The sequence below is a fragment of the Bubalus bubalis genome, chromosome 1, assembly GCF_019923935.1.
Source record: "Bubalus bubalis isolate 160015118507 breed Murrah chromosome 1, NDDB_SH_1, whole genome shotgun sequence".
Taxonomy (NCBI): domain Eukaryota; kingdom Metazoa; phylum Chordata; class Mammalia; order Artiodactyla; family Bovidae; genus Bubalus; species Bubalus bubalis.
The window spans coordinates 102,017,633-102,040,623 of record NC_059157.1 but is presented as its reverse complement, the minus strand read 5'-3'; the positions used below and the strand labels follow the sequence as shown (position 1 = coordinate 102,040,623).

Genomic DNA, 22,991 nt, shown 5'->3' with positions numbered 1-22,991 from the left:
ATTAAGTAAAAATAATACATCAACTCTTCAAATTAACAGCAGAAAATTAACCAAAGTTAAAGTGGAAATGTACTCCCATGTGCTGCTTTGTGTTCAAGCTATTATAAGATTGACCAATTATGATAATTATTTAAATACATTTGAAGCATCTGATTAATTTCTGCATAAAAATGTTTCTTTATGTCCTGCCTCCGATTTTTTCTGTCACTTTGTATTGGAATCAGACAGGAAAAGGATGCTGGGACTGTGTGGGTCTGTGTCCCCTTTAGATTACTCTATCCTAGCTGTGTTTATCTGGTTTACTTTTCTAATCATTTGAGGAACTTAAATTGGTCTACTTTTCCTGCATGGCAGACTTAAAACGAAGAGTTTCTTTGTAGGTTATCTGCTCATCACAGAAAAAAAAAAACAAAACAGTGCTGCATCAGTGGTAATCCTTGATACTGCTGGCATGCTGGGAAGTCATTTTCTTTTCTCTGTTCCTCCTCTTTAATTTTTCTTTCATCTGACCTTTATCAACCCTCCAACAATCTCATACTTTGAATTCAAATTCCCCCATAATATAATATAATATAATGTAATATAGTGTATTTAATATTGTTGTTGTTGTTATTGTTCAGTCTCCCAGTCGTGTCCAACTCTTTGTGATCCCATGGACTGCAGCATGCCAGGCCTCCCTGTCCTTCACCATCTCCTATATTTATTTATTTTGGAGTCATATTTCTCAGGGATAAGTGTTTGATGTGCCAGATATATAAAGACTTCATTGCACTAGAGACTTCTGATAGCTCAGAGCAGAAGATTCAGAACATGAGGTTTGTTAAACACAAGGGAAAATTTACCAAGTGTCTGCTCTGTTCCGGACTTCCCAGGTGGTGCTAGTAGTAAAGAACCCCCTGCAGATGTAGAAGACAAGGGACACAGATTCAATCCCTTGGTCAGGAAGATCCCCAAGAGGGCATGTCAACCCACTCTAGTATTCTTGTCTGGAGAATCCCACAGACAGAGGAGCTTGGCAATCTACAATCCATAGGGTCACGAAAAGTCAAACATGACTGAAGAGACAGCATACACACTACTCTTGTTCCACACAATATGCCTAGATGGGTGGGAAATGGAGATAAGACATTTGTTGTGTGTCTATATATAGGAATTTACTGCCTGGCATATAACTGTAATGTGATCATAAAATGCAAAATTTTAGAGAAAATAATACAAATGAGTTCAGAGAAGGAGTCTATCAGGGAAGACAACGTGTGTGGCCTTCGTATTGAAAGAACAGTCTTCCGGCAGAGGAGACAGCAGGCACACAGCTGCTGGGCAGTAAAGCCAAAGCAGGTTAGGGAAGCGGTGAGTAATGCAGCTTGCCTGAACCCACAGTACATGGCAGGAGGCTTGGGAGATAAGATCTGGGGATCTGGGGGAAGGTTTGAGGAGAGGGAAGAGATGGGACCTTGAATTTTAGATTTTATGTCTAATACCATTTTAATTACATCATTTCCTTTCTCCTAAACTTATACTGGCTCCTCCTTGCCTGATAAATACAGGAAGAGCCAGCAGCAGTAGTAAGTGATTATATAGCAGTAGGATGAAAGAGAAAGACAAGCTCCAGCCACAGAATTTAAAGACCAATAAAGTGGTCCAGGTTCTGTGTCCTAACATGTCAAACAAGGTTATCAATCCAAGAAAAGTTTGCTCAATTGAATATTTACTAAGGGCCCAGTTAAGATCCTGAGTCTCCCTGCCTTCTCCTGACTGCCATCATTTTTTAAATCTTAGGATGACTCCATAGTTACAGATTCTGAGTTCTCACAGAAGTACATGTGGAACAGGTAACGTTTGGCTATTGTGTTCAGGGATTGAACTGGAAATTCAGTGGCTTAATATTCCAAGGAACCAGTTGTGTCACCAGGAGCCTAGGACTACTTGCTTGACCTTTTAAGATGTTTCACATTATGGGGGTAATTCCTCCCAGGACAGTTGTTAAGAGAGCTTGTAAAACATTATTACATACCACTCATCTCTGACTAGATATTTAGAATGAGTACTCAAAAAATTCTAAATGGTTGTTTGAAGCATTTATCTCTGAGATATAGAGAGTGATGCATATGACTGGTACAGTTCTTTTAGATTCATTTGAATGTCTTGCTCTTCATAAGAACCAGGCAGTTCTCTGAGTTACAAATATGCCTAAACAAGATGATCAAAACTCATTTACGGGTTCCTGAAGACGGGAACAAAATGAAATTCTATTCAGAACGTCCTTCTCTTATCATTCAAGAGGTGGATCTCCATGGTATAAGCATTGTATTTATAAGATTGACATAAGAATCTCCAGAACTTTAACATAGGGAGATAGAGACACCACTACACCTTCAATGTTAATATTAAAAGTTGGCTTTATAAAAGGTTTATCAACCCAAGAACTCACAGGAGAAAAGTTACAGGTACTGAAATGGATTGGCTAGTCAAGAAGGCAGATCTGGATATGACTAAGAGTGTGTTTCCTCCCTTTCTCCCACACCTGCGTGCAGAACTTTCTGTGGCTCTCTCTCTGCTTCCTCTCCAAGAAGCCCTGGTGAGGTCTGAGGACCCCAACAACTGAGTGCTAGTGGAGGGCAATCACCTACATGATCTTCATTCTTCTAGTCTGTTGAATATTGATAGACATTGTTGTCAAGACAAGCCCTGATGTGGTTTAATGATTTCTTGTCTCACAAGCTAGTTTTGGCCCTCATCCTGCCTGGCTCCTGAGTTAATCAAAGTGACAATCCAGGTGGGAAATTCTTTACAAATTTTGAAAGTACTGTGTGGGTGGAGGGCAACATTACTTCTAATGAATAATTCACGGGTAATTAGTGCCCAAAAGAAAGTTTTCTCTCCTGTTGGTTATTAGCATCCATGTTAAATTCCCTGTGACTTGTAAATAGTTGAATGCTTTGATCCTACTGGAAATATAGGTCCCTTGTTTTCCATTTGAACTGTCCCCACCTTCAGTACGAGGAAGGTGGGGATGACGTATAGGGCAGCTGCTGAGGGATTGCTCATCTTTCGAAGCTTGCCCTTATGACGGGTGTGATGGCAAGGATGACAGGAGTAGGCAGACATTGGAATGATAAGCTTCTAAATCAAGCCTCTACTCTCAATGGCACTAATCAGAATTTGTACTTATTTTATGTGTCTCCCCCCTCCCCATTCCCTCACCTCCCCCACCCCTATAATTCTAAACTTTGTGAAGTCAGGGACCTTCTACATTGTTCATCATTATACACCCAATGCCTCCCCCATACACCATAAATTATTTGTTTAATAATTACATAAATTGGTCTTGAATACTGAAAATCTAATGTCATCACTTCAGTGATTAAGAATTCTTCACGGACTCCTCCAAGATGTGCAAATAAAATAAATCCAGAATCACTGCTTTCGCACTTAAAAAAAGTAAGTCATCTGGTTACTTTAGGCTATTTTCCTACATAGTATCTCACTGTTTCCTCTGCCCTCTCTCTGAAAGGAGGGGATGTTTTAATCATAATAAATGACTTGCAGTTAATCACATTTCATATTTGTTCACCTCTTTCCTCATAACCAGCAAAAATCAGTGCAGGAATCATGAGTTCCAGAAAGCTTTTCCCAACTCCATCCCTGGTCGTGGTTGGAGGTTGGGGTACTTCATGTTATTGGATTACAGGTTTTCTGTTTCATTGTCTATCTCTATTCAAGTCATAAAACTCCCTCAAGTAAGAGGATTGTGATGGATAATTTTATATAGCCAGGCTATGGTGCCCAATGTTTGGTCAAACATCAGGTTAGATGTCACTGTGAAGGTGTTTTTAGGTATGATTGGCACTTAAATCAGCAGACTTAGAGTAAAGCAAATTACCCTTCAAAACATGACTGGGCCTTCTCCAATAGTTGAGACCTTCAGTTCAGTCACTCAGTTGTGTCCGACTCCTTGCGACCCCATGGACTTCAGTATGCCAGGCTTCCCTGTCCATCACCAACTCCTGGAGCCTGCTCAAATTCATGTCCATCGTGTCAGTGATACCTTGAGACCTTAAGCGCATCTAGACAGAGGGTTCCCAAAGAGAATCCTCAAAAAGGAGAAATTCTCAAGACCATAACATAGAAACACTATGTCAGTTTCCAGCCTGTCCACCAGAACCCGGACTCAAGACTACAACATCAGCTCTTGTCTGAATTTCCAGCCCTCAGGCCTACCCTGAGGATTTCAGCCCTGCCAGCCCCCGTTGTGTGAGACAAGTCTTAAAAATTTCCCTCTTTTTCTCTCAGCTTCTCCTCTCTCTCTCCCTGCTCTCTCTATGTCTGTTTTTCTATACACATACACATCTCCTGTTGGTTCTGTTTCTCTGGAGAACCTTCACTATTCCAGAAGCTTTCTAGTTTAATTCTTGTTTTTAGAACACAGCACAATAAGTAAATGAAAAATTAAATCTAGCTTGAAATCCCCGTCCCTTAACAGAGGAGAACTTTGCCATGCAGAGATGTCCATTTAGTCCTGTTGAGGCCAACTAAACAGGTCCCTAGCACATCCCTGAGCACCCCCTCCCCTGTCCCCTGGTAACTTGGTCATCTGACACATAATAGAAAAATAATGAGGAAAATACACATTTTATGAACCTACTTATTTTGTTGAATGCCAGGAAATGCATTACAGAGATTCCAACAAGCACCACGTGCCCTGTGAGTCAGAGTAGCTGAGTTGGAGCCTCATCGCCCCTCAGAAGGGGACATCAGGATCAGCCTCTCTTCTGGAATACTTAAAACTTCATGTCTTTCTCTCTACATCCCATCCCACCCCTTTTTGTTTGTGTTTTGATTTTTGAATGACTGATGAGTCACTGGAAATGACCTCTTCACACCAGCTGCTTTGGCCTGCCTATCACTCCGCATCTGTTCCAAACAAAACCTCAGCAATCTTCAGTGGAGTAAATAAGCACATGATCAGAGTTCCAGGGGAGGGTTTATAGCCTCAGGCTATCTGTCTGGTATTTGCTGGACTCCTGAGTTTATGCTGGGAAAAACCAGGTCGTTCCCAGTAAGCATGACAGAGAGTAGGTACCCATTATTTACTGAAAACCCCTGAGGATGAAATGCATATCAAAAGAGTTCTCACCCACAGGCTGTCTGTCACCAACTCCCTCTTCCTTGGTGTCCTTTCTCTGGGTATTATCCTCCTCCATCAGGATCTTCTGCTGAGTCTCCAAGGATAAACTAGGATCAATGCCAGCCTGTGCACAGCAAAAAAAGAAAGGTACCATAAGCAGGAAGCTGGAAGCTGAGGCAACCTCTGAAAACTGAAGGTCAGCAGAGCTAACATCTGGGGAACACTAACAGCTGTTGAAATTGAAAAGCAGATATCCTGCATCATCCTATATTCACTCTGCTGACTATCCTTCAGAATGACAAAACCTAAACACCATCACCACTAACCAACACCAACAGAAGCATACATATGGCTAGAATAATGACAGATTTAAAAAAAAAAAAGGATGCTGGTGAACAAGTGATGTGCAATGTTTAGACCAAGAGACACAGTCTTTCAGCATAGTTTCTACTTGCCACTTATTATTGCTTATTTTCAATTTTTCATCCCATGCTTATTAGTTACCAGCCATCATCCTGTTAGTTACTTTGTCTTTATTATATCTTTTAATTTCCACAAAATCTCATATTATAGAAAAGGAAACCAATGCCCTTGTTCTTAAGAGCTCCCCACAGAGCTCCTGAGTTTATGACAGGGTTCCCACAGCTCTCATTGTCCAGTTTTCTCTGCAGAACTCAGGGTTGCCTCAGTAGATGGTGTGGTCCCCCCATCATGTTAGAGCTCCCATTTGTTTTGCATAATATTTCTTGCTTGATTTTCACAATAACTGTAAGGTATGGAGTGAGAAGGGAAATTCAGTTTCAGACATGTTGAATTGGGGTATATCTGTAGATCATTCAAGTGAAGTATAGGATAGAGATAATGGCCATAGCTGGAGATGTATATTTAGAGGATGCAGATCGTAAGAAGTTTTGCTTTTCCTTAAAATGGGAGAAAGAAAGCTAAGCTGGTTCATAGGCTGAGGGAAAATAGACAGGGAAATTGTAAAGATCTAGGAGGCAGGAGATTAAATGATGGAGCAGGTTCCTGGAGAAGAGAAGGGGGATGAGATCATCTTATAGTTGGAGGGTTGGCCTTGACAAAGAGATATATTCTTCATTTCAAGAGAATGGATAAAGGAAACATGATAAGGATAGATACCCACGTAGTTCAAAAGCTGTGTGGCAGAAAGAGTTAAAAGGACAGGATTTTTAGATACGGAGGGCCTCACTCTAGTCAATGAAATACTATGCTAACTCTTCCACTGAAAGTCTACCAACAGGAATATTTTTGTAGAAGTTAAATGCTGAAATACAAACTTCCATAAGTTACATTAGAAAGATGCTTGAAAAACTTTTGGGCTACAAATAATACCAAGAAAGAAGACAAACCACAGAATGGGAGAAAATGTATACCAATCATGTATCTAACAAGCGACTTGTATCTAGAATAAAAAAATAAAACCTTAAAATTCAACATGGTCATAAGATCTGAATAGACATCTTTCCAAAGAAGATAAACACATGGCCAATAAACATATGAAAAGATGCTGAGCATTATTAATTATTAGGGAAAAGCGCATCAATCCCACAACTTGATACCACTTCACACCCATTGGGATGGCTGTAATGAGAAAGACAGATACTAACACATGTTGGAAAGGATAAGGTGCCTGTGGGTATGTACAAAGCCACTTTGGAAAACAGTCCCTCAGTTCTTCAAAAGGTTAAAAACAGAGCTGCAATAAGACCCAGCAATGCCACTCGTCAGCATATACCCCAAAGAAATGAAAACATGTTCACACATAACTTGAATACAAATGTTCCTATCATCACTGTTCAGAATAGTCAAAAGGTAGAAACAGCTCAGATGTCCTTCAAATATTTGTAGCATCACTATTCATAATAGCCAAAAAGTAGAAACAACTCAATTGTCCTTCAGCTAGTGAATGGATAAATACAACTGTGGTTTATCCGTACAAAGAAATATTATTTGTCCCTATAAAGGAATGATGGAGAAAGAAATGGCAATCCACTCCAGTATGCTTGCCTGGAAAATTCCATGGGCAGGGGAGCCTGGTGGGCTTCAGTCCATGGGGTCACAAAGAGTCAGACACGACTGAGCACACAGTACAGTACAAAGGAATGAAGTAATGACACATGCTCCAACATGGATGAAACTTGTATACACTATACTAATTGAAAAAAGCCACTTGCTAAGTATCACATACTGTATGATTCCATTTATAGGAAATGTCCAGAATATGCAAGGCTGTAGAGGTGCAAAGTAGATTGGTGGTTGCCTAGAGCTGGTTGTGAGGAGTGAAGGAGGGGTAAGGAGTGATTGCTAATGAGCAGGGGATTTTTGGGGGATTGATGAAAACGTTCTAAAATTAGATTGTGGGCAACTTTATGAAAGTATTTTACCGAATTCTACAACTTAAATGGATGAATTGTATGATTATGGGGATTATATCTCAGTAAGCTTTTTAAATAAAAAAGAAACGAGATCTGAGGAGAAAATTATTGACAGAGGCAAGACTGAAGAATACTGCTGAAGACCAGATAATAATAACAGCAATTATCATAAGGATTCACATGCCAGGCACTGTGCTTGGTGATTTTCCTGTATCATTTCCTTTAATTTTCACCACAAACACATATATATCAGATCTTTCCCCCTCATTCTACAGGCTATACAATTAAAGCTCAGAAAACATGTGGAGGTCAACAGCAAGAGACGAGACAAAATGCAGCCCAGGTCTGTGTCAGTCTAGAGTCTGTTTCTTAACACCTGTGCCATGCTGTCTTCCCAAGTTTTGCTTTTCTATTTAGCTTCAACTTCATTTGTTGTTGTTGCTGAGTCGCTTCAGTCGTGTCCGACTCTGTGCGACCCCACGGACTGCAGCCTACCAGGCTTCTCCGTCCATGGGATTCTCCAGGCAAGAACACTGGAGTGGGTTGCCATTTCCTTCTCCAATGCATGAAAGTGGAAAGTGAAAGTGAAGTCGCTCAATCGTGTCTGACTCTTAGCAACCCCATGGACTGCAGCCTACCAGGCTCTTCCATCCATGGGATTTTCCAGGCAAGAGTACTGAAGTGGGTTGCCATTGCCTTCTCCTTCAACTTCATAGGTTCAGCTAAATGTCAATGTCTTTAAGTCAAACTTTTCCCCCACTTCACTCCCACAATTTTGTGTCCACTGTCATCTCTACAATGTTAATAAAGAGACGCACTCTCCTTACCTCCTCCACACTCAGTAGTCCTAGAAGCACAGTCACTGGCCTCTCTGTATGGAGTGATTTCTCCAAGTTCAGAACACTGACTAAAAGTGTAGAGATAACACATCTGCCCTTTCTCTTCTGCTTGGAGAGGTTATGGTTGAGAAGAACAAATGCTAATCTTAACTCTTAGATAATGACCACACCTACCCCCTTTTAAGCTGGTTCCCTCAGGTTTTTCCTCACCAATGAACTGCAGATAGACCTAGCAACCAGTAAGGGTTCAAGAAGTTTTATCTTCCTTTTCCATTCTTTGCACAGTCCCTTTACATCCAAACCTCTAGTCTGGAATGGGATGACTATAAAAGAGGAGACAAAATATAAAGGAGACTATATATATATAAAGCAGTAGAAGACATTTTACCATAAAATGTGTGTGTGTGTGTGTGTGTGTGTGTGTGTGTATGTATGTGAAAGTCACTCAGTTGCATCTGACTCTTTGCTACCCTATGGACTGTAGCCCGCCAGGTTGCTCTGTCCATGGAGTTCTGCAGGCAAGAATGCTCAAGTGGGTTGCCATTTCCTTCCCCAATAAAATAAAATATCCCAATGTTTATGTGGGCTTACATTGTGGCAGACATCGTACTAGTCTTTCTCTTTTTCACTGAAATAACACTGGTTTATAACATTATGTAAGTTTCATGCATACCACATTATATTCTGACTTCTGTGTACACTGCAGCATGCTCACCACCAAAAGTCTAGCTTTCATCTGTCATCATAGAGTTGACCCCATTCCCCTCTGGTAACCATTACTCTGTTCTCTGTATCTACGTGTTTGCATTAGGGCCTTCACAGACATCCTTTAGGCCTCACACAAGCCACTGTGGGAGGTCCTCCTAATGGACAGATGAGGAAATAGCAGGTAGAAGAAAAGGAATCATTTCTCCAAGGTCACTCAGTCAGTGAGGGAAGCGACCAGAAACCTTCCAAGGGTCTGTGTGACTCTAGGGCCAGGTCTCTCCATCTCTCTATGATGCCACCTTCCACATCCTTTCTGTTATCATCAAACCTCATTTCATGGAGGTTGTTCTAAAAACAGTATAGAGGAACATGATTCTAACATGAAAATATATTTACAAGCAATCCTGCTTTATTAGACAGAGGACAAGATGGTTGGATGGCATCACTGACTCAATGGACATGAATTTGAGCAAGCTCCGGGAGTTGGTGATGGGCAGGGAAGCCTGGCATGCTGCAGTCCATGAGGTTGCAAACAGTCAGACACAGCTGAGCGACTAAACTGATATTGATGCTTTATCAATGTAAAAATACTAGATTAAACATTCAAAAACACTAAGATTATGTACCATGACCAAGAGGGATTCATTTCTGGAATACAAGAATAACTCAGTATTAGGAAATCTAGGGCTTCCCTGGTAGCTTAGACAGTAAAACGTCTGTCTACAATGCGGGAGACCCAGGTTTGATCCCTGGGTTGGGAAGATCCCCTGGAGAAGGAAATGGCAACCCACTCCAGTACTCTTGCCTGGAAAGTCCCATGGACTGAGGAGCCTGGTGGGCTACAGTCCATGGGGTAGCAAAGAGTTGGACACGACTGAGTGACTTCATTATTATTATGAACATGACATTATGAACATGTAAAAGTAATAATCACATGATTATTTTTAAGATAAAGAAGAAAAGTTTTCAAAAGATATTTCCTGATAAAAACACTCAAGAAAATAGGAAATGAAGCATATTTCCTAAAGCCACAATTGTGCTTAATGTGGTAATATTAGGGGAATTTCTAGTAAGATTAGAAATGAGTCAGGAGCATCCACTGTATCTATTACTGTTGGACATAGTCCTGGAGAAATTAGCCAGTAGAATTTAAAGAGAGAAAACAGTAAGAAGTACAGGAATTGGAAAAGTAAAACTATTTTCAGGTAATTTGGTAGTTTACCTAGAGAACCTGAGAACATCAATGATAAGTTAACACAAACAATAAAATGAATATACTCTTTTTTTAAATGCTAAAGATAATGTCAATTTTAAAAAAATTTCAGAGATAATTTCAGAAATAATTTTAGAATAATTGTAGAAAAACTGCAAGACTAGCACAAAAACATTCTTTCTGGAACCATTTGGGGATAAGTTTTGAATGTGGTATCCTTCTCTCCTGAATCAGACATTCTCCAGATAACCACAACATAAGGATCAAAATCAGGACATTATCATTGACCCTTATGGACACTGAACTCACAGACTCCAAGTATAATCAATTGTCCCAATAATATTCTTTATAGGCTCTATTTAAGGATCATGTGTTGCATGTAATGGTCATGTCTCTTTAGTCTTTTCTTGGTCTGGAAGAGTGCAGCATGGGTGGCCTCTCACAGGCTAATTAATTCTCACTCCTACCCCTCTGCACCAGGGGTGATGGAAAAGACAGAAATATATCACAAACAAATGCCATCCTGCCAGACATATAAAATGAATAATTGCTTGAGTGGGTAAAGAGATGCCTTTTATTTTTACTACTATAAAAGTTTTAAAGCAGACTTTAAATAATAATATATTATTATTTATATATATATATAATATTATATATATTAATATATATAATAATATATATATATATATTATATATATATAATAATATATATAATAATATATATATTATTAATATATAATATAAAAAAATAATAAAATAAAAATATATTAAACCATTTACTCTTTGCTGAATTCTTCCGAGTTAGAATGCTCACAAGAAAAATCCTTGTTTCCAAATGGTCTTAATCTCTCTTAAGTTAGACTGAGCACTACATCTCTGAGATCAGCATATTCTCAGGTCTGTTTTTATCTTCAAGTAAATCACAGTTAGGAAGCTAGTTCCTAGACTGAATTTTAAACAGGCATACAGAAAACACAACTATCCCTATTGTGTTAGATATGAATTCCGAGTTAAGAAAATATCTAATCTAACCACCTCAAAGTTCTGTTGAGAATTCTTGGAATTCTATTAGATTACCACTAATTCCATAGGAGTTAGTTTGAATTTCTTTGTAGAGCTTGCAAATACTTTTGTCTAGTTATATTTTTATGATAACCAAATCATTAGCTTTCATCCATTTTGACTGTTGACTATCAGAAGGTTTTTGAAAGCAGAACACGTGTACAGGTAACTGCCATGTTATGCTTGCTTGATGAATCCTTGTCCTCATGTTTTCTGGGTAACTTAGATATATTATTGGATGTTTCTTATTCCTTCAGCTCAAATAGCTTTCTTTTTTTTAAAAAAAGCAAATTCTAGATTTCCTTGAGTACCTGAGATCCATGCTTCTTAAAGCTGACTTAATGCAATGTTTATGAATGCTGATTTTCTATTTTCTAGTCGTCTCTTTCGGAGAAGGCAATGGCACCCCACTCCAGTACTCTTGCCTGGAAAATCCCATGGACGGAGGAGCCTGGTGGGCTGCAATCCATGGGGTCGCTAAGAGTCAGACACGACTTTACTTTCACTTTCACTTTCATGCATTGGAGAAGGAAATGGCAACCCAGTCCAGTGTTCTTGCCTGGAGAATCCCAGGGACGGGGGAGCCTGGTGGGCTGCCGTCTCTGGGGTCGCACAGAGTCGGACACGACTGAAGCGACTCAGCAGCAGCAGCAGTCATCTCTTTGGTGGCAGAATACCACCCTCCTTTTTTTTGCTACCTTTCTTTATGGGAGCCATTTTTCTCAGAATAGGTTGGGAAAAAAAAAGAGATGGTGATTATGGGAAGGGTCAGTTCCTCTTCTGAGCTGCCTGGAGGGAAGGTGACACCAGAGAGTTTTAAAAAAATACAAATTCCTTAACCCCATTCTAGACTGTCTAATCGGAATCTGTGGAGGTGGATCCATTAATATGTATTTTTAAATTTATCAAGAGATTTTTCCTTGACTGGCATTGAGAAGTTGTTTTCTACACATTGGTTTAGCAGAATGGTACCTATGAAATCCTATAAATTGAGAAAATGATGCTGTCTATATATCCTTCTTAGCAAGCCATGGCTAGTATTGCCATATGCATTTAAGGAAAGTCTATTTAATTTTGTTTAACTCAGCATTTCACCAGTTTATTTGCGAATAGAGCATACTTCTTTTTCTTAACACAACTCATATTACTATAGCACACTCAGAACACAGACTTTGTGAAATATTGGTATAGAGAATATGACTCACCCTGTCACCCCCTCTTTATTAACAGTCAGCAACTCTTTGATGTTTGGCAACTCAGTAATAAATGTAACCACAGCTATTCATTAGGACTATTACACAAGGTTTCAGAAAGCCTTCATGCCCGGTGTTACTCTCTGGCTCTTCCTCTGCTTAATCCTAAACACGACGAAAAACCTGACAATAGTTATGATAACTAATATACATTGATTGCCGAACTATGTTTTAGTCCAGGCACTTTGTAGGCATTATACCACTCAATCCACATCCCTGTCAGTAGCTTGCATTATTATAACAGAGGTACAGTAGGATGCTGAGGAACAGAGACATTAAGTGGCCAAACCTAAGAAAATACACAGTTAAAAAGTGGTGATGCATGTATTACAAACATTAAAGCTGACTCAGATTTAAAGCCTATTGCATTAACCACTCAGTATTTTGCTTGAGCTTTAGTCATTGGTCTTCCTCTACATGCTCCTCCTTTAACAGTCTCATTCAACCAAAGCTTCACCTTGGTCTAAGCTCTCTCCCTAAATTGCTCTCTCTTCCGAGCCACAGACCCGCTTCCCCAACTGCTTGTTAGACATTTCAGTGAGGAGTTATGGTTGGATTCTTAAACTCAACTTATTTCTAACAGAATCTCATCTTTCCCCTCCAAACTCATCCCTCCTTGTGGGTCTTCTCTTCCCATCCATGCATGTCTTCATGTGACTCGTATGAACACCTACTATGTGTTTGTACTGTGCTCTGTTGAGGATACACATAAAAATGAACAGGACTCTGGTTCTTACTCCTAGTGTCTAGCACTCCATAACTTTAGTGAATGTATGTTCCATCATGTTCTTTCTCTTTCTCTGTTATGTCCTGTAATCTCCAGCGGCTAATATTTTATTCTCTAAATTATTCGTAAATTATATTCAGTTGAAGGGGAATTTGACTGTCCTGGATTGTCTTCCTATGACAGGTTGTTGGCACATCGATAGGTGCTGTGGCAGGCTGTATTGTAAGGAGGGCAGCACCATCCCACATTCTCTTCTTGCAACGTGATGTCAGTGGTCCTTATCATGAGGTGGGGTCTACATTTCCTCCCTTTGGATCTGTGTGGGTCTATAGCTTCAGTGGAAGTGATACTAAGTGATACTTTTCAAGGCTGAGTTCCAACAGGCAAAACAGCTTCAGCCTGGCTGTTGGGGATGTCTATGCTAGGAACCCAGGCCCCAAGCCAGAAAGACTACACAGAAGGTATTCCAGGTGACAGTTCTAACCAAGGACCCAGCTGACAGCTAGCACCAGCCTCCAGACTAGGGGGTAAGCAAACCTTCAGACGATTCCTATTCCTGGCCTTCAGTCCACTCTAGATTTTGATGAGTGTAGCAGAGACAAGCTGTCCCCTCTGAGCCTTACCTGAACTGAAGATTTGTGAACAACACAAATACTGTCATTGTTGTAAGCCACTGAGTTTTGAGGTGGCTTGTTAGGTAGCAAGAGATCACCAGAACCGATACCTATCTTTGTGTCAATCAGCTATTGCCTGACACCAGTTTCCTGGCACGAAGCTCAATGCCTGGAAGGAGTTGTTGCCAGGGAGGCAGGCATCATGATTAAATGTCAATTATGTTCCATTCTTTTTAAATGTTAAATCCTTTCTAGCACATAATAAAGTATTTTACATGGAGAGTACATCAAATAAATATTTACTGAGTTGAATTGAAATATAGTGTGATAGTAAGAACACGCATTTTGCTGTCAGATGTACCAAATTTCAAATCACCACTCTAGATGCCACAGCTTTGGAGTAGAGAGTAAATTGCCTCCCTAATCTGTCACTTTCCCTTCTGAAACTGATGTGAGTTTTAAAATACTTAAGGCATGTGAAGCACCTAAGAGTGTGTGGTTCATGGTAGATCTCTTCCTCAATCCCTATCTCACTCTCAAATTTTTAAATAGGAGACATAAGGATAAAATGAGAAAAACTGAAACCTGATTATGAAGGATCTTGAATGTATGGTCCAATTTTTAGACAATGGGGATTCATGGAAGATTATAGGGATGTGATATGCATAAGATAATTTATGAAGATTCAGTTCAGTTCAGTTGCTCAGTCGTGTCCAACTCTTTGCGACCCCATGAATCACAGCATGCCAGGCCTCCCTGTCCATCACCAACTCCCAGAGTTCATTCAAACTCACATCCATCGAGTTGGTGATGCCATCCAGCCATCTCATCCTCTGTTGTTCCCTTCTCCTCCTGCCCCCAGTCCCTCCCAGCATCAGGGTCTTTTCCAATGAGTCAGCTCTTTGCATGAGGTGGCCAAAGTATTGGAGTTTCAGCTTTAGCATCAATCCTTCCAAAGGACACCCAAGGCTGATCTCCTTTAGGATGGACTGGTTGGATCTCCTTGCAGTCCAAGGGACTCTCAAGAGTCTTCTCCAACACCACAGTTCAAAAGCATCAATTCTTCTGTGCTCAGCTTTCTTCACAGTCCAACTCTTACATCCATACATGACCACTGGAAAAACCATAGCTTTGACTAGATGGACCTTTGTTGGCAAAGTAATGTCTCTGCTTTTTTAATATGCTATCTAAGTTGTTCATAACTTTGCTTCAAGGAGTAAGCATTTTTTAATTTCATGGCTGGATTAATAAAGCTCTAATGTGTAGAATGAGGGACTGGATAGAGAAAAACCAGTTAGGAAGTTAAAGTCAATGTCTAAGCATATTAGGGTCTAAATATTATCTAAAAAATATGATCAGGGTGATACCAGGTCTGGATTGAATGCCAGGATGATATTACAAAAGAAGTTTCCATAGACTTTGAGTTGGCATCTACAAAGATGTGTAAAGGACTAGAGAAGTCCAAAATTAACTGTAATAATGTGACAGCATCTGTTAAAAATTGCTCACATAGGGCATTCTATGATCCACCAATGTCAGTCCCCAAAATCTGTCTTAGAGAGAAGAGATAGCAAAAGTACTTAAAATTATATATGCCAAGATATTTACTGCAGCCTTGTTTGTGGTAGGACAGCATTGAAAAACTGAAATCACCATCAGTCAGATAATGGTTAAATAAACTATGTCTAGGCAATGGAATCATATAACTATGAGTAAATCTAAGGAAATGGACTGCAGCTATGAAATTAAAAGATGCTTGCTCCTTGGAAGAAAAGCTATGACCTACCTAGATAACATATCAAAAAGCAGAGACATTACTTTGCTGACTAAGTCTATCTAGTCAAAGCTATGGTTTTTCCAGTAGTCATGTATGGATGTGAGAGTTGGACCATAAAGAAAGCTGAGCACCAAAGAATTGCAAGGAGATCCAACCAGTCCATCCTAAAGGAGATCAGTCCTGAATATTCATTGGAATATTCAGCTAAAGCTGAAACTCCAATCCTTTGGCCACCTGATGTGAAAAGCTGACTCATTTGAAAAGACCCTGATGCTGGGAAAGATTGAAGGTGGGAGGAGAAGGGGATGACAGAGGATGAGATGGTTGGATGACATCACGGACTCAATGGACGTGAGTTTGAGTAAACTCTGGGAATTGGTGGTGGACAGAGAGGCCTGGAATGCTGCAGTCCATGGGGTCGCAAAGAGTCAGACACAACTGAGCGACTGAACTGAACTGAACTGAACATTTTAAGTGAAAAGAGAAAATTATAAACCAATGTGCATAATCTCATCTTTTGTCAAAAGCACAAGAAAAGCCTGTCAGAAAAAAAAAAAAAAAAAAAGACTGAATTAAAGGCTATCTAGAAAGAATTTATGTAAATTTTTCCAGAGTTGCTGATCATTTATTACATTTTATTAACAAGATGCATGTCATAAGTAATATATGTGAAAATTACAAAAACATGAAAAGAAAAGAAAGACTAAAATCCATGCTGTTTTCCTCTGGGGACTGGGAATGGAAGGGTGATGGATGGAGTGATCTTAAAATTATTTGAATAATTTGCATAATTTTATGTTTTGGTATTCTTTTTTTTTCTTTAATAAAAGCATGAAAACATTTTAAGTTTGCAAATTTCATACCAATACAAGCAAAGAGTACCATTAGCAGAAACAGTTTAAGATTTGGGGAAAAGATGATGATTCCATATAGATTAATGTGTATTTGGTATAAAGAGCTAAATGGTGGTAGGACTTGTGGTAGCTGTTGGCAGCAGTGGTCAAATAGTGCGTGGGCAAGACCTCTAGGTCCTGGCTCTGGGAGGGCTCAGGTAAGAAATGTAGTCCATCTGGACAGGGCTCACAGCTAAGACTTAGAGTCAAAGGCTAGACTCCTAAGTCAGTATCATGGAAAACACCACAGATCTCTGTTTCTGCCTCTCCCAGGATTGGAGGGACTAATTCTGCCCAACACAGCCTGTTCATGCTCTCTATGAGATGCCCTAATAATTAACCTTGGGCCTTCTAACCTAATATGAATGTTGGTAGGTAATACATCTTACTGGTGAATTAGTCTTTATGAAATTGTCTATCCTCACCTTAAACTTAATTATGTTTTTATCCCAGAGTACATCTATATTTATACCTATATTTCTATCTATATTTACAACATCTATATTATCTATATATCTGGCTAGATGGATAGATAAATAAATATAGATAGATATCTCTACCTGCATATTCTCATGTCTCATATGAAATAATCAACATTTATTCAAATTTATTTTTGAATGATACCAGGTATTAGATCTTATTAAATATAGGTGGGTGGTGGTTGTGGTTTAGTCTCCAAGTTGTGTCCAATTCTTGTGACTCCATAGACCGTAGCTCGCCAGGCTCCTCTGTCTCTGGGATTTCCCAGGCAAGAATATTGGAGTGGGTTGCCATTTACTTCTCCAGGGGATCTTCTCGACCCAGGGATCAAACTCACCTCTCTTGCATGCAGGCAGATTGTTACCACTGAGCCACCAGGGAAGCCCAAATATAGGGTAAATATACTATAAAAATGGAGCATTACATGGGATATTACAGTGGTATGTTATAGAGCCGGGGTTTTATTACAGGATTACTGACTGCTTCTCCAGATGGACTTAAAATGATGATTCTAAGAAAAGATCCCCTTTTGGTTTATCAACCCCCAAAATGCGCTTGCCACTTCTCCTGGGAATATCCCATTTTAATTCATGCACTCAAAATGATTTGGGCCAAAAAAAAAAAATACTATGTATTTTATTAAGTGAATATTATTATAAAAGCCCAATAATGACTTTTTTTAGTACATGAAATCCTCTTTTAAAATCTGTTTAATATTTAATAAACCTTCTGTTCAGTTCAGTTCAGTTGCTCAGTCATGTCTGACTCTTTGCAACCCCATGGACCGCAGCACTCCAGGCTTCCCTGTCTATCACCAACTCCCAGAATTTACCCAAACTCATGTCCATTGAGTCCGTGATGCCATCCAACCATATCAACCTCTGTCGTCCCCTTCTCCTGCCCTCAATCTTTCCCAGCATCAGGGTCTTTTCAAATGAGTCAGCTTTTCGAATCAGGTGGCCAAAGGATTGGAGTTTCAGCTTCAACATCAGTCCTTAGCCCAGCGTTTCTCAGTAGGGTAATTGTTAAATAATGCATTAAATTTTTTTTAAATGCACATGCAAAGTAATTTGAAGTCCCTACAAGATTTGTGAATCTACTGTCGATTGTTTCCTTTAATTTATTCTATCTTTTGTAGATTCTGAATATACAGATTAAAAAAAAAACCATGTCATGATGCCTTTCTATTCATTTCTTCTTTACAAATCTAAGAAGAAAGTCATAGAAGCATAATTGTTACCTAAGATCCCATAGCACTTCATGCAGACAATGGTACACTCTTGGGTGTATTGCTCCTATTTTCTGTTTTCCTTATTCATGTTTAGAAACAAAATATTTATACATACCCCAAAGTTTTAAATTTTCCCTGCTTGTCTTCATGCAATGTATGTTGCCAAGCTGTTCCAAAGGGAACATGGCAATTTCTTTTACGAATTACTTTGTGTTCTTGCTATTAATCTAATAGAGATATAGAAGTGGGAGAAAGAGAAAAAGCTGCTTTTCTGGCAATAAGGAACAATTCTGAGGCCATGGATGCCAGTTCCAAATTCCATATTTCTTCATACGGTGTGGCTAAACAATTGAAGTTGAGAGTAGACTCTGAATCTATATCTCTTAGGAATTAGAATCATATCCAATCCCTTTTTCTTCTGACTACTCTGCCAGTTAGTGATAAGAAGATGTAAAACAAATGAGATGAAAAAAAACAGAATTAAAAAAAAAACTATTTTGAGTTTAAGAGCTTGTAAAATATTATGGATAATCTTCTAGAAAGTAGTTAAATTAAAAAAAAAATACAATTCTTAGAAATATAGGATATCAACATTTTTTTAAACCAAAAACAAAGTGGAATATCCAGGAAGATAAGATAGGAGGGGTAAGTTTGATGCCTTCATGCCAAGAGGCAAAGTCATTTATTCTTTAGTCTGAGTTGTTTTTCAGTTGTGAAGATGGATATGAACAATCCATCCAAACCTTTTCGCCCAATTCCTCTCTTTACCAGTTGCAGGCCTGTGTGCGAGGGGGCAGTGTGGATGAGATGAGGGAAGACAGACAACTCTCCAGACCTTCATACATTTCCATGACCTTTATTGTTAGTATCTTGGCTCTAATGCTAATGATAAAAGAAATGTTTTAAGTTCTGGGTAAACAGTCACTTAACTACTCAAACTACTCAGAAGAACACTTGCAAATTAGAAAAAAAAAAAAGGAAATAGTTTTCTATGTTCATTTTGATCTTATAAGTGACTGAGTTTCCTTTTCTCTAAGAGAAAAAAATCCAGTAGATGCTGTCTGGATTTTAAACTCCAGTTCACTCTGATATATTCCTCGGTATATTCTACTGTTTTGGGCACTTGGCAGGGTCTCAATAAATATTTGCAAAGTTTCCCTGAGTTAATTGAGTAAAAGATAAAGTATACTCTTTCAGAAACCAAAATAATTTTGAAATCTTGATAGGTTTATCTAAGTACGTCATTCAGTCTGTTCACAGATCAACTGAAAAGGGGGAACTAGAGAGAGGAAGTCAAAAAATAATCCACTGACTGATACACAATCTGGGGATATCTTTGTGGCCCCCTTTTCCTGTCACTTGTGGGAAATATCACCGGCATCTAACTCAATCAGTGCACATGAGGATAATGGGGATGACAGAACAGCCATTTCTCTTGGCTCCTCTTTATGATTCAGACTGACATCAGTTGCTGTAACCCTCTTGGCCTGTCTCCCCCACTTGACTCACTCTGTCCCAGAGAAGAGACAACCCTTGCCGTGGTGCTTTTGGGAAATAAACCACTGCTGTGTAGTTGGGAGCCAGCTAATCACAGGAAGCACACACTCTGGTCCACTCCTTCTCCCTCTAAGCTGTGCCGAGACAAGTCCTGTGGTGGGAGCTATGCGGGAGCTGGTGGGTGAGACCGTCTGATTCTGGAGTGCGTTTTTAGAAAGTCCACTGTCGTCATGCACCCAAGCCATGCCTTCTTTACTACCTTTACCAATAACGAGGATGACATTTCAATCTCCTTCTACCATGTCTCCCCTTTCATTATTTTCAAACTTGATTGGGAAGAATGTTGTATTTTGCTCCCCTCATAAGGCATTTATACTGGCTCCAGCAACTCTACAAATCATGCTTTGCACTTGATTATCTGATGTGTTGAAGAAGGCAATGGCACCCCACTCTAGTACTCTTGCCTGGAAAATCCCATAGATGGAGGAGCCTGGTGCGCTGCAGTCCATGGGGTCGCTAAGAGTTGGACACGACTGAGCAACTTCACTTTCACTTTTCACTTGCACGCATTGGAGAAGGAAATGGCAACCCACTCCAGTGTTCTTGCCTGGAGAATCCCAGGGAAGGGGGAGCCTGGTAGGCTGCCATCTATGGGGTCACACAGAATTGGACACGACTGAAGTGACTTAGCATAGCATAGCATAGCATCTGATGTGTATGAATTCATTTATTGATTTATCCATTCATTCAGAAATAGTTTTTAAACTCTTAAGATATACCAAGAACTATGGTAAATCCTTGAGTATATTGGTCACTTCTGCCGTATAATCATAAGGGATTTGATTTAGGTCATACCTGAATGGTCTAGTGGTTTTCCCTACTTCCTTCAATTAAAGTCTGAATTTTGCAATAAAGAGTTCATGATCTGAGCCACAGTCAGCTCCCAGTCTTGTTTTTGCTGACTGTATAGAGCTTCTCCATCTTTGGCTGCAAAGAATATAATCATTCGGATTTCGGTATTGACCATCTGGTGATGTTCATGTGTAGAGTCTTCTCTTGTGTTGTTGGAAGAGGGTGTTTGCTATGACCATTGCATTCTCTTGGCAAAACTCTATTAGATTTTGCCCCGCTTCATTCTGTACTCCAAGCCCAGTGTTGCCTGTTACTCTAGTTATTTCTTGACTTCCTACTTTTGCATTCCAGTCCCCTATAATGAAAAGGACATCTTTTTTGGATGTTTGTTCTAGAAGGTCTTGTAGGTCTTGTTCTAGGTGAGAGTTTGTAAGAATGTGATTTAGCAGTACTTCTGCTTGCTTTTCAGAGAAGGCAATGGCACCCCACTCCAGTACTCTTGCCTGGAAAATCCCATGGACGGAGGAGCCTGGTGGGCTGCAATCCATGGGGTCACTAAGAGTCAGACATGACTTCACTTTCACTTTTCACTTTCATGCATTGGAGAAGGAAATGGCAACCCACTCCAGTGTTCTTACTTGGAGAATCCCAGGGATGGGGGAGCCTGGTGGGCTGCCGTGTATGGGGTCACACAGAGTCAGACATGACGGTAGCGACTTAGCAGCAGCAGCTGCTCGCTTTTTTCCTTTCCTTTTTTTCTCTTGGCAATCTTGACATTCTGTAAGATGAGAAGTAAAGGAGAAATTACCTTTTCTTGTGTTGATGAAGATGATGAAGAAAAAGATGATGATGCTTGCTACTGTTGATTAAATTCTTGCTATGAACTGCCACTAGGCTAAAATGCTTATGTGCATTAGCTCATTTCATTGTCACTAAAAATGCATAAAGTAAATAGTATTCTTTTACATTTTATATATGAGAAAACTAAGGTTCCAGGGGTAAAATAACTTGCCTCAGTCAGCAGAGGACTGGGACTATCTGACAGTTTCCAGCCTGTCTGACTTCGACTTCCATTTTGGTGACCCGTGCTTATGAAAAGCTTCATAGCACCTTACCAAGCACTTTATTACACAGCATCTCACTAGGACTCTAACAGGATACTTAGGTTAACCTTCAATTCATTCCAAACAAAGTAGCTTATTCTCATTTAACAGAATCATGCTCAAGGAAATAGTTTGTGACATATTTTGAAGTCATAAAATATATTGCTCTTTATTTGTACCTGAATTACAGATTTAGTGCCTTCTTGACCAAATTTTAACAGTCAAATGTCTTCACCTTACCATCAAACAGGTACATATGGAATGAACTTTAATGTTAACTTTAATAAGAAGATACTCTCAGTTCAGTTCAGTTGCTCAGTCATGTCCGACTCTTTGCAACTGCATGGACTGGAGCACGTCAGGCTTCTCTGTCCATCACCAACTCCCGGAGTTTACTCAAACTCATCTCCATTGAGTCGGTGATGCCATCCAACCATCTCATCCTCTGTCATCCCCTTCTCCCACCTTCAATCTTTCACAGCATCAGGGTCTTTTCAAATGAGTCAGCTCTTTGCATCAGGTGGCCAAATGATTGGAGCTTCAGCTTCAACATCAGTCCTTCCAATGAATATTCAGGACTGATTTCCTTTAGGATGGACTGGTTAGATCTCCTTGCAGTCCAAGGGACTCTCAAGAGTTTTCTCCAACACCACAGTTCAAAAGCATCAATTCTTTGGTGCTCAGCCTTCTTTATAGTCCAACTCTCACATCTACACATGACTACTGGAAAACCTATAGCCTTGACTAGACGGACCTTTGTTGGCAAAGTAATGTCTCTGCTTTTTGATATGCTATCTAGGTTGGTCATAGCTTTTCCTCCAAGGAGCAAAAGTCTTTTAATTTCATGGCTGCAGTCACCATCTGCAGTGATTTTGGAGCCCAGGAAAATAAAGTCTCTCACTGTTTCCATTGTTTCCATCAAGAGGCTTTTTAGTTCTTCCTCGTTTTCTGCCATAAGGGTGGTGTCATCAGCATAGCTGAGGTTATTGATATTTCTCCTGGCAATCTTGATTCCAGCTTGTGCTTCATCCAGCCCGAATTTCTCATGATGTACTCTGCATATAAGTTAAATAAGCAGGGTGACAATATACAGCCTTGACATACTCCTTTCCCAATTTGGAACCAATCTGCTGTTCCATGTCCAGTTCTAAGTGTTGCTTCTTGACCTGCATACAGATTTTTCAGGAGGCAGATCAGGTGGTATGATATTACCATCTG

The 22,991-nt window shown here is 39.7% G+C and overlaps 1 protein-coding gene across 9 annotated transcripts in view; it reads right to left on the bottom strand.

The window, feature by feature from the left end:
- The window catches only part of PHLDB2 (pleckstrin homology like domain family B member 2), a 244,882-nt gene that overhangs the window by 119,514 nt on the left and 102,377 nt on the right, over window positions 1-22,991 (bottom strand). For all 9 annotated transcript variants that reach the window (XM_045165477.1, XM_045165464.1, XM_045165485.1 and 6 more), the window contains exon 2: window positions 5,138-5,252. In XM_045165477.1, coding sequence (XP_045021412.1) covers window positions 5,138-5,204 — 67 coding nt within the window. In that variant the 5' untranslated portion in view covers window positions 5,205-5,252. The remainder of the gene's footprint in view (window positions 1-5,137; window positions 5,253-22,991) is intronic.